The sequence below is a fragment of the Eucyclogobius newberryi genome, unplaced genomic scaffold (assembly GCF_026437365.1).
Source record: "Eucyclogobius newberryi isolate DKJ021-1_F unplaced genomic scaffold, fEucNew1.0.hap1 SCAF_17, whole genome shotgun sequence".
NCBI classification, from domain to species: domain Eukaryota; kingdom Metazoa; phylum Chordata; class Actinopteri; order Gobiiformes; family Gobiidae; genus Eucyclogobius; species Eucyclogobius newberryi.
In genome coordinates, this window is record NW_027315801.1 from 30,524,155 (window position 1) to 30,537,453 (window position 13,299).

The window sequence follows — 13,299 nt, forward strand, 5'->3', positions numbered from 1 at the left end:
GTTTGTTTGTTTGTTTGTTTGTTTGTTTGTTTGTTTGTTTGTTTGTTTGTTTGTTTGTTTGTTTGTTTGTTTGTTTGTTTGTTTGTTTGTTTGTTTGTTTGTTTGTTTGTTTGTTTGTTTGTTTGTTTGTTTGTTTGTTTGTTTGTTTGTTTGTTTGTTTGTTTGTTTGTTTGTTTGTTTGTTTGTTTGTTTGTTTGTCCTACACTGCTTCTGGTTTCTCTACAATCAGTTTAAACTTTGGCCACAAAAAACACATTTGTCGATCTCTAGTTAAGAGTGGCAGTCTGTGACCCTGAATCTCTCAGGTCATACTTGGCCTTGTTTCCTCTGAACCCCTGGTCTCTTTACCAATCAAAGTTACGTTCCCAGCACAGCACTTCAGGGGCACACGAAAGGCCTTGTCTCTTCTCATTTGTCTTGGGACTCTGTGTGCGTGACGGCAGGTTGAAAACTGGAGTCGGCTTCTCCCGAATCTAAACTGGGTCTTTATGATTATACTGAACATACTGAACACACCAGAATGTGTGTGTCTTGGTCTTTACATTTTTACACAATTTGAAACTGTTTAGTAACACTATACATTCTGTTGGAATATGAAAGCCAGAACTGTCATTGCTCTGATACGGTCGGTAAGCACCCCCATTTTTCCTTTCTGTTTCCTGTTTCGTTGCTCCAGCTCTGACCAGTTTTGAGGTGGTGATTCAGTATGGACTGGCCACACCAGAGGGCCTGGCTGTAGACTGGATTGCTGGAAACATTTATTGGGTTGAGAGTAACTTGGATCAAATTGAAGTTGCCAAACTTGATGGGACAATGAGGACAACTCTTCTGGCTGGAGAAGTAGAACACCCTCGTGCTATTGCCTTAGATCCCCGAGATGGGTAAGAAAAACAATACAAGATTTATAAATGTCTATATCATTACTGATCATTTATTTTCTCCTTTCTGTAGTATTCTCTTCTGGACCGATTGGGATGCCAGTCAGCCCCGGATAGAGGCAGCTTCTATGAGTGGTGAAGGCAGACGCACAATCCACAGAGAGACCGGCAGCGGTGGTTGGCCCAACGGACTCACTGTGGACTACATGGAGAGACGCATTGTGTGGATAGATGCCAGGTAGTATTTGCTATATGTCTCTATAATACCGGTAGTCTAGAGGGCTCCCTTTAGAGTGTATCCACCCACACACTTACATCACCCACTTCCTTTGCCTGGATTTAACATCTATTATAGCATATTGCAGTAAATGTTGACTGTACCACTCTTTGTATTAAATGGTGTTTTTGGTCCCTAATTTCCCATTTTTCCTCATATTGTCCTGGTGCAGGTCAGATGCGATCTACTCTGCTAAGTATGATGGATCAGGGCTGATTGAGGTGTTGCGTGGTCATGAGTACCTGTCACACCCATTTGCTGTCACTATGTACGGCGGTGAGGTCTACTGGACCGACTGGAGGACAAACACCTTATCTAAAGCAAACAAATGGACTGGACACAATGTGACTGTGGTCCAGCGCACCAACACACAGCCCTTTGACCTGCAGGTTTACCACCCGTCAAGACAGCCTCAAGGTTAGTCACAAAACCACAGACAGTATTACTGCACAGCACCTTTGCTGAGTCATGCAGTCAAAGTTGAAAAGGCTGTTAGTATGATTGATTACGACCAAACATTTACAATTTTTTTTAAAAACACCAGCATCACTGCAGTTTGTCTAAATGTAACTCTTCAGAAGCTCAATGTGTTCATGTTGTATATATCAAACAGATACATTTCCTGTCTCAGTAATACAAATATTCGTAATAACTGATTAGATGGCAAAATTCTCAAAATAATGACTGATTAGTTACTTTATCTGTAGCAGGTAATAACTCACGATATACATAAATATACAGTTCTATTTGTGTTGTTTTTTGTTGTTTTCTCAGTGCTTTTCTTTCTCTGATTTAGCTCCAAATCCATGTGCTAAAGATGGTAAAAGCCCTTGTTCCCACCTTTGTCTGATCAACTTCAACCAGACGTTCTCCTGTGCCTGCCCTCACCTCATGAAGCTACAAGCTGACAAGCGCACATGCAAAGGTCAGCACAGGAGCCCATCATTATTACACAGATGACCGTACACACCTTCCAAACATAGTGTTGGAACTGGAGTGATTGATGCCCTTAAAATTGACATAATTAACTGAAATCTTACATGGATTAATATTTGATTGAATATGCATTTGTTCACTGAATTTAAATGTCATCTTTCATACATAAAGTGTATATAAAGTCTAATTTTATAAAGTACAAGCTAGCACTGGAGGTGGTGTGACAATAAAACTACTGTGAATTTGTCACAGGCTTGTCATTTAATTACTTTTTGTTTCTATTTCATCAGAGTCCCGGAAGTTTCTCCTCTACGCTCGTCAAATTGAGATCAGGGGAGTTGACATTGACAATCCGTATTACAACTACATCATCTCCTTCACTGTGCCGGATATAGACAATGTCACAGCAGTGGACTATGACGCCGTGGAGCATCACATCTACTGGTCAGATGTCCGAACACAAACCATTAAGAGAGCCTTCATTAATGGCACTGGTGTGGAGACTGTCGTGTCAGCCGGTAACAACCATTCTCTTTGAACGAGCGCTGTCTTTGCAAATACGCAGTAATGTACAGTCTAAAACGGCACTTTTATGTCCCAGATCTTCCTAATGCACACGGGCTGGCAGTAGATTGGGTGTCCAGAAACCTGTTCTGGACCAGTTTTGACACCAATAAGAAGCAGATCAATGTGGCCCGACTGGATGGGTCGTTCAAAAATGCCGTGGTCCAGGGTCTTGATAAACCCCATGGTCTGGTTGCTCACCCTCTGCTCGGGTTGGTGTTCCGCTAAATTTACAACATCTATTTTCGCTTGTGTTATTGTACAATGAGAATGGAAATAGTGCTTAACATATTTAATGTGTCGCAGTAAACTCTACTGGACAGATGGGGACAACATTAGTATGGCTAATATGGACGGCACAAATCACACTTTGCTCTTCTCCAACCAAAAAGGACCCGTCGGTGAATAGAAAGCTCTAAACCTAAAGAGATTATCTTCATGATGCAAAATACAGTATGTGATCCAGGTGCTCTTTCTTTTTAGGTCTTTCAATTGATTATGAGAATGAGCAGTTGTACTGGATCAGCTCAGGAAACAGCACCATTAATCACTGTAAACTGGATGGGTCCAACCTGGAGATCATTGGAAGTATTAAAGGCAAACTTACCAAAGCCACTGCACTTGCAATTATGGGTAAGATATGGACAATATTTGCAATTGTATTCATCAGTATGATTTCACAATGTTCATATTCAATAATGTCAATGATAAATGCATTTAGGTGACAAGCTCTGGTGGGCAGACCAGGGAATGGATCAAATTGGGACATGTGACAAGAAAGATGGGGGAAACTGGAAGGTCTTAAGAAACAACACAGCTCCAATGATGCACATGAAGATTTATGATGAAGATACACAGAAAGGTATTCCCTCAAGTCTGAAGCGCTGAAGTATACAATGTGTATCAAATATTTGATTACATGCTTATTTTCTTGTAGCTGGTATAAACCTCTGCAGTAACAACAATGGAGACTGTTCTCAGCTGTGCCTTCCCACTTCTCCAACGACCCGGGCTTGTATGTGCACCGCAGGATACAGCCTGAAGAGTGGTCAGCAGTCCTGTGAGGGTACGACAATCCTTCTCAAATACACCCTTTCACATACCGACATGTTGTAGGTTATAAAAGCTCGTTTGAACTTTGAATTTCCTTGGACAGGAATGGGCTCTTTCTTGCTGTACTCAGTCCATGAGGGAATTAGAGGAATTCCTTTGGATCCTGCAGACAAATCTGACGCTTTGGTGCCAGTGTCTGGCACCTCTCTGGCCGTTGGCATTGACTTTCATGCTGGTGAGTGACTTGATTACAGCAAATAAAATGCCTCACCTCATTGAGATTTGAGGCATAACATTTCTTTTGGTTTACAGAGAATGACACCATTTACTGGGTTGACATGGGCCTAAGCACTATCAGCAGAGCCAAGAGAGACCAGACCTGGAGAGAGGACGTGGTGACAAATGGCATTGGCAGAGTGGAGGGCATCACTGTGGACTGGATAGCAGGTTAAGACTAATCCTTGCATAAGATTATTTCAAAGTCAGTTGCTTGTGTACCTACATTAATCATATCTTATTACAGGAAATATTTACTGGACTGACCAGGGCTTTGATGTGATTGAAGTAGCCCGACTGAATGGCTCTTTTCGCTATGTGGTGATCTCACAGGGCCTTGACAAACCCAGAGCAATTACTGTTCATCCAGTGAAAGGGTAAGAATAGCAATGGTTCCAAGATTACAAGAGGTGGCTTTGCGGTCACAGATTTCTACCTCAGGTGGGATTTATGACTAGCTGCGTTCATATGGAGTGTTTTTGTGATCTGATTTTTTTTCGTTCTGTCTTTGTTTGAGATCTTTTTCTTCCATTTATACTGTGTTTTGTTCAGTTTTAAACAATTCATACAATTTCAGGCACAGCTTAATTGACAATTTAGACAATTTACATGTATTTGTCTTTACAGATACCTGTTCTGGACAGAGTGGGGTCAGTATCCCCGTATTGAGCGTTCTCGCCTCGATGGTTCTCAAAGGCTGGTCCTGGTAAATGTGAGCATCAGCTGGCCCAATGGGATATCCATTGACTATGAGGTAATGGCATGAAAACTTGGCTCATTTATTTTGGTGTTGTCAAGTAAATCTCTGTTTATAGGAGTCTCTCTTTATGTGTTTTGTGTGTGATTCATATTGTATACTACACATAACGACTTGACTTTGTTTGGATTCCCAGGAGGGTCTGCTTTACTGGTGCGATGCCAGAACTGATAAGATTGAGCGCATCAACCTGGAGACGGGGGAAAACCGTGAGCTAGTGCTGGCCAACAACAACATGGACATGTTTGCTGTATCTGTCTTTGAGGAATACATCTATTGGAGTGACAGGTTTGTTCTGATCATTATGTATTTTCTGGCTTTTTTATTTGTTTGCTTTTTGTTGCTTTGATGTGCTTAATTGTTCTTTTTATTTCTTTCATTGATTTACGTGCAGGACTCATGCAAATGGTTCAATTAAAAGAGGCAGCAAAGACAATGCCACAGATGCAGTTCAGCTGAGGACTGGAATCGGTGTTCAACTGAAAGACATTAAGGTTTTCAACCGAGCCAGACAACAAGGTACTCTTTCTTTTTATGTTGTTATTTTAGACTCATAAACTGTTAATATTAGCTCATTTGTTTTCCCCTTCTAATACTATTCACATATCACCGTTTTAATTTATTGCAATTCTTCTGTCTTCTTTGTAGGCACTAATGTTTGCAAGGACCGTAATGGTGGTTGTGAACAGCTATGTCTGTTCCGTGGAAATGGACTGCGGACCTGCGCTTGTGCACATGGCATGCTCGCTGAGGACAACAAAAGCTGCCGTGACTATGATGGATATCTGCTGTATTCCGAGAGGACTATATTAAAGAGCATACACCTATCAGATGAGACTAATTTGAATGCTCCTATAAAACCATTTGAGGACCCAGACCACATGAAAAATGTCATTGCACTGACTTTTGACTACCATGGAGGGGGAGGAAAAGGGTCCAATCGCATCTTTTTCAGTGACATCCACTTTGGAAACATCCAGCAGATCAATGACGATGGAGCAGACCGCAAGATTGTTGTTGATAGTAAGTTTTGTCACTTTTATTTCCCCACATTCTTACACATCAACAAAGTTACATTGAATACACTCTCAGTCAATTTAAATCAATTGTCATTGTTTATTTCTAGCCATCTACAGTACATTTTCTATATAATGAATGATTTCCTTCAATCCTTGAAGTTTAAACATGACTGTCGTGCCCATTCTGGCAGCTCCTGATCAATGAGGAGTTACTGTATGAACACACAGCTGCAGCTTCTCTGGCTGAGAGCCGCCACTTGAAGAGCCACTCATTATACACAACCAAATTTCTGTTTTGCTTCTCAAGAACATCCACTGGACAAAACACTTAACTATGTTTGCAAATCAAAAAGCTTGTTAATAGTAAAAGCAAAAATACACATGTTATATTTTTAATGCATTGTTTTTTATTTTATATATATGTATATTTATAGACTTTATTCATTATAGTTCCTTCTTAGGTAGTATTGTTTGGTATTTGACATTGAATCAAGTGTGGCTTCTGTCTGAGCCGTCCAACACAAATGGCTGTACTGTGTCTCTGTTCCCAAGCTGAGGGCAATCGATCAGGCAGTTTTTACACCAGGCCCACCGCTTTCTGCCCAACTCCATTAGCTCTCTTCTAAACTTCTGAGACATAAAGCCATAGAGGACAGGGTTCACCACAGTCGCTGAAGAGGCCAACAGTCTGGCAAATATGGCAAAAAGGGAGTAGCCTGGGGTTCCTGATATGGTCCCTCCAATGAAAGAAAACATGAGGGCGTAGGATGGGAGCCAGAGAAGGGTGAAAATCAGAACAATCAGAGCTGAAGTGTGGGTGACTTGATTTTGATAGCGCTCCAGTTGAGGAGGGTTACCCAGTACTCTTGCATTTTGAAGAAAGCAGTATATTTTGGCATACATAAGTACAATAATCCCAAGTGGAATGGCAAATCCAAAAAGGAATAAGGCAATGCTGTAGACCAGTTGGCTAAAGTTGGACAGAAAGGCAAAACAATAGACCGCACTGGAGGTCGTGACCGTGCGGAATGCAAACTGTGGCGCTGCCAGGCCTGAGGCGGGGACCCAGAGCAGAGTCACTGAGAGCTTAATATGCCAGTGCATCCTCAAACGGTAAGCCCAGGTAGGGTGCACCACTGTCAGGTAACGGGTCACCGCCAACGCAGCCAGTGTGAAAACGGATGCAGTTGAACAAGCAATTTCCATGAAGCTAATGGCCTTACATAGGAAACTTCCAAAAGGCCAGTACCCTAGAGTGATGGCCGAGGTATGGAAGGGCAGACAAAGCAGCAGGAGCAAATCGGCTGCGCTCAGAGCCAACAGCAGTGTGTCTGTACCATGTGGAGGCTGACTGTCTCTCTTCCTCCTGCCGTTTAGGATGGTAATAACCAAAAAATGTCCTACCAGGCCAATTACCAGAACAAAGCCATCAAATATTGGGATCAGTACTTTTATTAGTGCCTGGTCCTGGCTCATTCTGGGAAATCCACTGGTGTTAAACTGACCCTCTAACATGCCCATTATTCAGAATGTAATTCATTAATTTATTTGTCTAATGGCCCATGAGAGCTTTGGTTCTGCACGTTCCAGCACGGGCTTCTCGATGCATCTTTTGGCTCTAATTTCTGTCTTGATCACAGGCTTAATCACACTCTGTTGAGACAGCTTATAATGATAGCAATTAGATAAGCAATTAAGACCTCCACGGTCAAATCTCTTTAGGAACTTGAGAATCTATGTCCTTCATACAACAGACTTTTTCTGCACCAGACTTAAAAGGTGCTTGATAGATTCTGTTTATTAATCTTCAGTGAAAGTTCAAAGTCGACTGTAGAATCCCAATATTTACCTTGGCAGAATCGGGTTGGTCTTTGTAATCCATGAAGTTAAGCTTGCATTGATTTATTGAAACAAAGCAGCAGTAGATGCTTTGCTCCCCTGGTTGATATTCCACTTGAAGATCAGTCAATGTTGATGCCAAATAGCTCTTGGTGTAGGTGCCAGTTTGTCCAGTTGAAAGCTCTTCAAACACGGCATACTCCTCTAGAAAAAACAAATCTTTTGCAATATTTCATCTCAGATTTCAGCTAAAAACTCGAGGTCTTTGCTGCTGGCAAAGCCATCTGGGCGCTTTATCAAATGGCAAAACGCTTGAATCCGGTGTTTGCTCAGTGACAAGAGGCTGTAGAGATCTGTGTGGGAGGGGCCACACCATCACTAGCCACAGTCTGCTTCAATCAAGTCATTTCTTTATTATTTCACCTATAGTACAGTTACTATACATTATATTTAGTCATTTTACTTTCTAGGCTTTTTTCTTTTGTTAAGCCCTTGAAGCTAATGGTGCTATATATAGCACCATTACCATTATAGTGCTATACTGGTTTGTCTCCATGGAGATGTTATTGCTTTACCTGGAATGTTTCACAGTATTGCATTATACTTGCATCTCCATGGAGACAAGCTTGTTATGCCAGCAGACCAAGTTATAGTTCAGAGCTTTTTAAACCCTGAATGTTTTTCAAGGCATGAAAAACACCTGTAATTGAAAAACGGCAAGAAAGATAAGAGAAATGTCATACTGTGGAACATTCAAGGCAAAGCAATGACATCTCCATGGAGACGGAACAAGCAGCGGCCCCTCCACCAGAAAAATTACATAATGTACCTTTTTAACAGCGACTTTCAGTCTTTCTTTGTTGATTACCGGTAATACTTTTTCCATAGTTAACGGGTTGATTTTGAATCCCTGCTGCAGATGTGGTTTCTTTTATAAAAATGCTGCAGTATGTGTATGCGCTGTTCAGCCAGCTATAAAATGACAGGACGATACAGCTCATTACTCCCCCCGGCAAAGGCAAACACATGGTTACATGTGCATAGTTCGCCTGCTGTAGTTTATTTCCACACTCATTACTCATTATGATCTATTCTGTGACTCTTCTGTGGACAACAAAACGATCTGTTGTTCTGTTGTTCTGTTGGTGGTTAGTGATTAGTACATTTTTTGTCCTCCATTACATTCTTTGCCTTTCCTTGTCAATTTCTTTCAGTGAAATCTACAGTTGCTTTTTACCCTTCTTAAACGACTCTAATGTAACGCCTCTTCATTGCTTCACAGATGTTGGATCGGTGGAAGGTCTTTCTTATCACCGCGGCTGGGACACGCTCTATTGGACCAGTTATACAACATCAACAATCACTCGCCACACAGTGGACCAGAGCCGAAACGTGGCCTACAACCGTGATACTGTGGTCACCATGTCTGGAGAGGACCACCCCAGAGCATTTGTACTGGACGAGTGTCAGGAGTGAGTTATCTAATACCAAAACTAATATTTTTTCATTTGTTTACTTTCCAATGAATCATGTCCTTTTGCTTAAAATCTTTATAACTCAACTGTGTTTTCTTGCTCTAGTATCATGTTCTGGACCAACTGGAACGAGCAGGCCCCCAGTATAATGCGAGCGTCTCTGAATGGGGCAAATGTTCTGGTGATCATTGGTAGTGACATCAAAACTCCAAATGGTCTGGCAATAGATCACCGCGCTGAAAAACTCTACTTTTCTGATGCCACGTTGGACAAGATTGAGCGCTGTGAATACGATGGAAGCAGCCGTTATGTAAGACTTTTATTATTTTATGTATTTTTTAATCAATTTTTTCAAACAAACTTACCTTTGCCTCTGATTATTATATAACTTTAGTTTATGCCTCTGATTATAATATAAGTTTAGTTTATGCATATTTTATATTTCAATTCACAGTTACACAATTTTAACCAAGACTTTATAAATTGAAGTGAACTATTATTATGTTTGAAATATTTCTGTAACATATTATTCTATTTTACGAGCATTTAATGCACTATAATACGTAGATCATTGTTTTATATAATAATTGAAAACTTCAACACAGATTTAGAATAACTTCATAATAGATGAACGATCATTAACTCCCTGTTCAAAACTGATATTATACATACAGGTGATTTTATTGTTGACAAAAATCTACATTGCATTTTTAAAACCAACATGTATGAGTAAGTAAATGCAGAGTTGTGGGCAGAGATAGGGGGTAGGTGAAAACTGAAAGTTTCTGTGCACTCGAGCCTCAAATGCAGGACAATGCAAGATTGCTCAAACATGAAATATACCAACCACCCTGATTATGTTTATGATGACGGAAAAGCTCATGAAAGTTGGTTATACATAATATGTCCCATGTAAACTATGCAGACTAAATATTCTGGTTAACAGTAAATATATACCGTAAATATATACCGATTTATAGCTTCGTTTGAGACCTACTTTACCTTTTTCACAGGTCTTGTTGAAGAATGAGCCCGTTCACCCCTTTGGCCTGGCCGTGTATGGGGACTACATCTTCTGGACGGACTGGGTGAGGAGGGCTGTCCTGAGAGCGGATAAGTACACGGGAGGAGACATGAAGGTGCTCAGAGCCGATATCCCGCAGCAACCAATGGGCATCGTCGCTGTGGCCAACGACACCAACAGCTGTAAGCATAATACATCATCCTTCGTGAATGATTTCAGCATATTATTAAAACGCAACGCTCTTTTTAAGGTGAGTACTCCCCTTGTCGAAACAACAATGGCGGATGTCAGGACTTGTGTCTGCCGACCTCGGATGGGCGCGTCAACTGCAGCTGCCGCGGAGACCGGCAACTCCTTGAAGACAACACGTGCTCTTGTAAGACATTGGCGAGAAGGTGTTTTAGTTTGAAGCTGAACTGTCGCTGACCCCTCATGTGTGTACCTCATCAGCCGTGAACATGTCCTGTGGAAGTGTGGACGACTTCGAGTGTGGCAATGGCGACTGCATCAACTACAGCCTCACATGTGATGGAATGGCTCACTGCAAGGACAAGTCGGACGAGAAGCAGTCCTATTGTGGTGAGTTTTATTTATAGTGTAAGTCTGACCTAAACAGTTCTACTACTGTGTTAACCGTCCTGCGTTTTCCCAATCAGCTCACAGAATTTGCAAGAAAGGCTATAGAAAGTGCATAAACGGGCGCTGTATTGGACATCAGTTCTGGTGCGACGGCACTGACGACTGCGGCGATCACTCTGATGAACTTCCGTGCAATAGTAAGTCACTTTTTGTACTCTGAATTGAGTCAAAACTCGACAATTATATCAGTATATTCATTTGAGACAATAGAATCGAGTTTTTAACACTCGTAATACCAATCATCAATTAGTAAAAGTTTATTTGCACTTTTCTAGATACAGAGTTTAACAATTGGCAACAGCAACCAATCCTGTGCATTTCAGCCTTATGTAATAGATCTTTTGTCAGAGCCTTTTGTCATGTCAGAGCTAATATTTTCATCTTTGCACTGTATTTAGTTGATTAGATTTGTTCTAAATGTACGTATGTATTTTTTATTGTATTCAAATCTGATTATTTGTCCGCTCTTTTCTGCTATTATCATTTAAATATTACACACTTTCCATGGATTGTAATTTGTGAGCTACTGTGTCCAAATATTTTCCCCTCTGGTTCAATAAAGCTTGTCTAATTACCACAAAGCCTATGTAAAAATCAGATAAAAGTACATAATCAGAGCCAAAGCCAGTGTGATATGCTCTTTCTCTAAGGTCCTCGTGAACTGCTGTGCGCCTGCAGTGGTTTACTTTGCAAGGCCAGAATAGAGAGTGTTAATAATAATGTATGTCAACTTTTGTGTTTTGTAGTGACTTTGTGCAAACAGGGAGAGTTCCAGTGCAAAGATGGAAGCTGTATTTCTAACTTCAGCCGCTGTGACCAGGTGGTGAACTGCGAGGACGCAAGTGATGAGATGAATTGCCGTAAGTGACCTCAAACTATCTCATACGTCTTTTTTGTTGTCTTTTTGGCGATGTATCATTTAAAAAAGCCCAGTTGATAAAAACGCGTGAATGTTTTTGTCACAGAGCCCACCGACTGCTCCCGCTTCTTCCGACTGGGCGTCAAAGGAGCCTCTTTCAAGAGCTGTGAGAAAACAACCCTTTGTTACCTGTCCTCCTGGGAGTGTGACGGCAACAATGACTGTGGAGACTTCTCTGATGAAAGGAACTGTCAAGGTGGTTGTTGTTGATGCTTTCATACGGTGCTTCCCGTGTGCCCCACTGACTCAACATGTGTTTTCTGTTCCATTATCGCCCTGCAGATAAGAGGAATGTTAAATGTCCAGTCAACTTCTTTGCGTGTCCCAGTGGGCGATGCATTCCTATGAGCTGGACGTGTGATAAGGAAAACGACTGTGAGAATGGAGCCGACGAGACGCATTGTGGTCAGTCTGCTGCAAAGCCAGATTCTAATATATAACACAACACAATCATTCAAAATCATTACTTTGTTGTTATATGGATATACAATATTCTAATTTACACAAACTGTAAATTGCTTTTCAAAATCTCAATTTGAATGGCAAATCGCATTGGCTGCATGTTTTAAAATACCATAATATCCCCTGTAAGCAACAAAAAATCCTGCCTTATTCTCTGTAAAAAAAAAAACTGCCAACACTATTGTTTAGATCTGTACAAAGTAATATTCTTTTATTAGATTGTCTGTTCATTTTCCTATTTCACTCTTTTTGTCAATTTTCCTGGAAGTATTTAACTGTGAACTGAATCAGACATATAATGCAAAATCTAATCACAAAGGAAAAACTGAACTATTTCCCCAAATAGTTCAGCCCTACTTATCTTTTCTGACGGCTTGTTGCACGCTTTCTTTCAGACAAATTCTGCACATCCTCACAGTTTGAATGTGGGAACCATCGCTGCATTACGAGCCACTGGGTTTGTGACGGCTCAGACGACTGTGGGGACGGCTCAGACGAAGACCAGAAGTGCAGTAAGTGATGCATTATTTACGATCTAGCAATATCCAAAGGTACTTATATCCCAATAATTGCATCCATAGAGTCCAAGACATGCAGCCCTGAGGCGTTCCAGTGTCCCGGCTCCCACATGTGCGTGCCTCAGAGATGGAAATGCGATGGTGATAAGGACTGTCCCGATGGAGCAGATGAGAGCGTCAAGGCCGGCTGCAGTGAGTGGAAAGATTAAAGCGATTCAAAAATGATGTCCTCTTTGCAAAATATTGTTGTTTGGCTAAGTATCGTCTTTCATTCCCAGTGTACACAAACAGCACCTGCGATGAGAACGAGTTCATGTGCCAGAACAGACAATGCATCCCAAAGCACTTTGTGTGTGATCATGACATCGACTGTTCAGACGGCTCAGATGAGTCTCCCGAATGTGGTGAGTGCAGATGAATAATGGGATTGTCTTCTTATGGACAGGAAAGTATAAGGGTAAAAGTCAAGTCCAGCACTGATTTAGATTTTCTTTCAAGATAAGATAAGATATTCCTTTATTGTCCACACATGGGGAAATTTCATTGTTGCAACGCAGGTAGATACAGAGGAAAAGGACAGATAACTTATAGGAAGTTTAAAAAGACTCTTAATAGAAGAACTCTTGTAAACAAAACTCTTATAAACAAAAACTCCTTTAGACA

At 41.1% G+C, this 13,299-nt stretch overlaps 2 protein-coding genes across 3 annotated transcripts in view; one reads left to right on the forward strand and one right to left on the reverse strand.

Moving 5' to 3' along the window:
- Positions 1 to 13,299, forward strand: part of lrp1ab (low density lipoprotein receptor-related protein 1Ab) — a 62,433-nt gene that overhangs the window by 34,241 nt on the left and 14,893 nt on the right. For both annotated transcript variants that reach the window (XM_072449929.1, XM_072449928.1), the window contains exons 25-53: positions 677 to 881; positions 952 to 1,116; positions 1,328 to 1,572; positions 1,952 to 2,080; positions 2,382 to 2,609; positions 2,693 to 2,867; positions 2,962 to 3,056; positions 3,139 to 3,288; positions 3,377 to 3,517; positions 3,593 to 3,721; positions 3,812 to 3,943; positions 4,021 to 4,155; positions 4,232 to 4,361; positions 4,612 to 4,738; positions 4,878 to 5,029; positions 5,136 to 5,260; positions 5,390 to 5,764; positions 8,882 to 9,071; positions 9,180 to 9,384; positions 10,088 to 10,280; positions 10,349 to 10,474; positions 10,549 to 10,677; positions 10,755 to 10,874; positions 11,484 to 11,597; positions 11,703 to 11,852; positions 11,939 to 12,061; positions 12,514 to 12,630; positions 12,700 to 12,828; positions 12,915 to 13,040. In XM_072449929.1, coding sequence (XP_072306030.1) covers positions 677 to 881; positions 952 to 1,116; positions 1,328 to 1,572; positions 1,952 to 2,080; positions 2,382 to 2,609; positions 2,693 to 2,867; positions 2,962 to 3,056; positions 3,139 to 3,288; positions 3,377 to 3,517; positions 3,593 to 3,721; positions 3,812 to 3,943; positions 4,021 to 4,155; positions 4,232 to 4,361; positions 4,612 to 4,738; positions 4,878 to 5,029; positions 5,136 to 5,260; positions 5,390 to 5,764; positions 8,882 to 9,071; positions 9,180 to 9,384; positions 10,088 to 10,280; positions 10,349 to 10,474; positions 10,549 to 10,677; positions 10,755 to 10,874; positions 11,484 to 11,597; positions 11,703 to 11,852; positions 11,939 to 12,061; positions 12,514 to 12,630; positions 12,700 to 12,828; positions 12,915 to 13,040 — 4,560 coding nt within the window. The remainder of the gene's footprint in view (positions 1 to 676; positions 882 to 951; positions 1,117 to 1,327; positions 1,573 to 1,951; positions 2,081 to 2,381; positions 2,610 to 2,692; positions 2,868 to 2,961; positions 3,057 to 3,138; positions 3,289 to 3,376; positions 3,518 to 3,592; positions 3,722 to 3,811; positions 3,944 to 4,020; positions 4,156 to 4,231; positions 4,362 to 4,611; positions 4,739 to 4,877; positions 5,030 to 5,135; positions 5,261 to 5,389; positions 5,765 to 8,881; positions 9,072 to 9,179; positions 9,385 to 10,087; positions 10,281 to 10,348; positions 10,475 to 10,548; positions 10,678 to 10,754; positions 10,875 to 11,483; positions 11,598 to 11,702; positions 11,853 to 11,938; positions 12,062 to 12,513; positions 12,631 to 12,699; positions 12,829 to 12,914; positions 13,041 to 13,299) is intronic.
- Positions 6,235 to 7,281, reverse strand: LOC140363398 (galanin receptor type 1). The gene has a single exon (XM_072449927.1). It carries the CDS (start codon positions 7,279 to 7,281, stop codon positions 6,250 to 6,252), a length of 1,032 nt encoding a protein of 343 aa, XP_072306028.1. The 3' UTR covers positions 6,235 to 6,249.

Coding starts and splice junctions, on each gene's coding strand:
- LOC140363398 (XM_072449927.1), bottom strand. CDS start 7,281: ATGGGCATGTTAGAGGGTCAGTTTAACACCAGTGGATTTCCCAGAATG.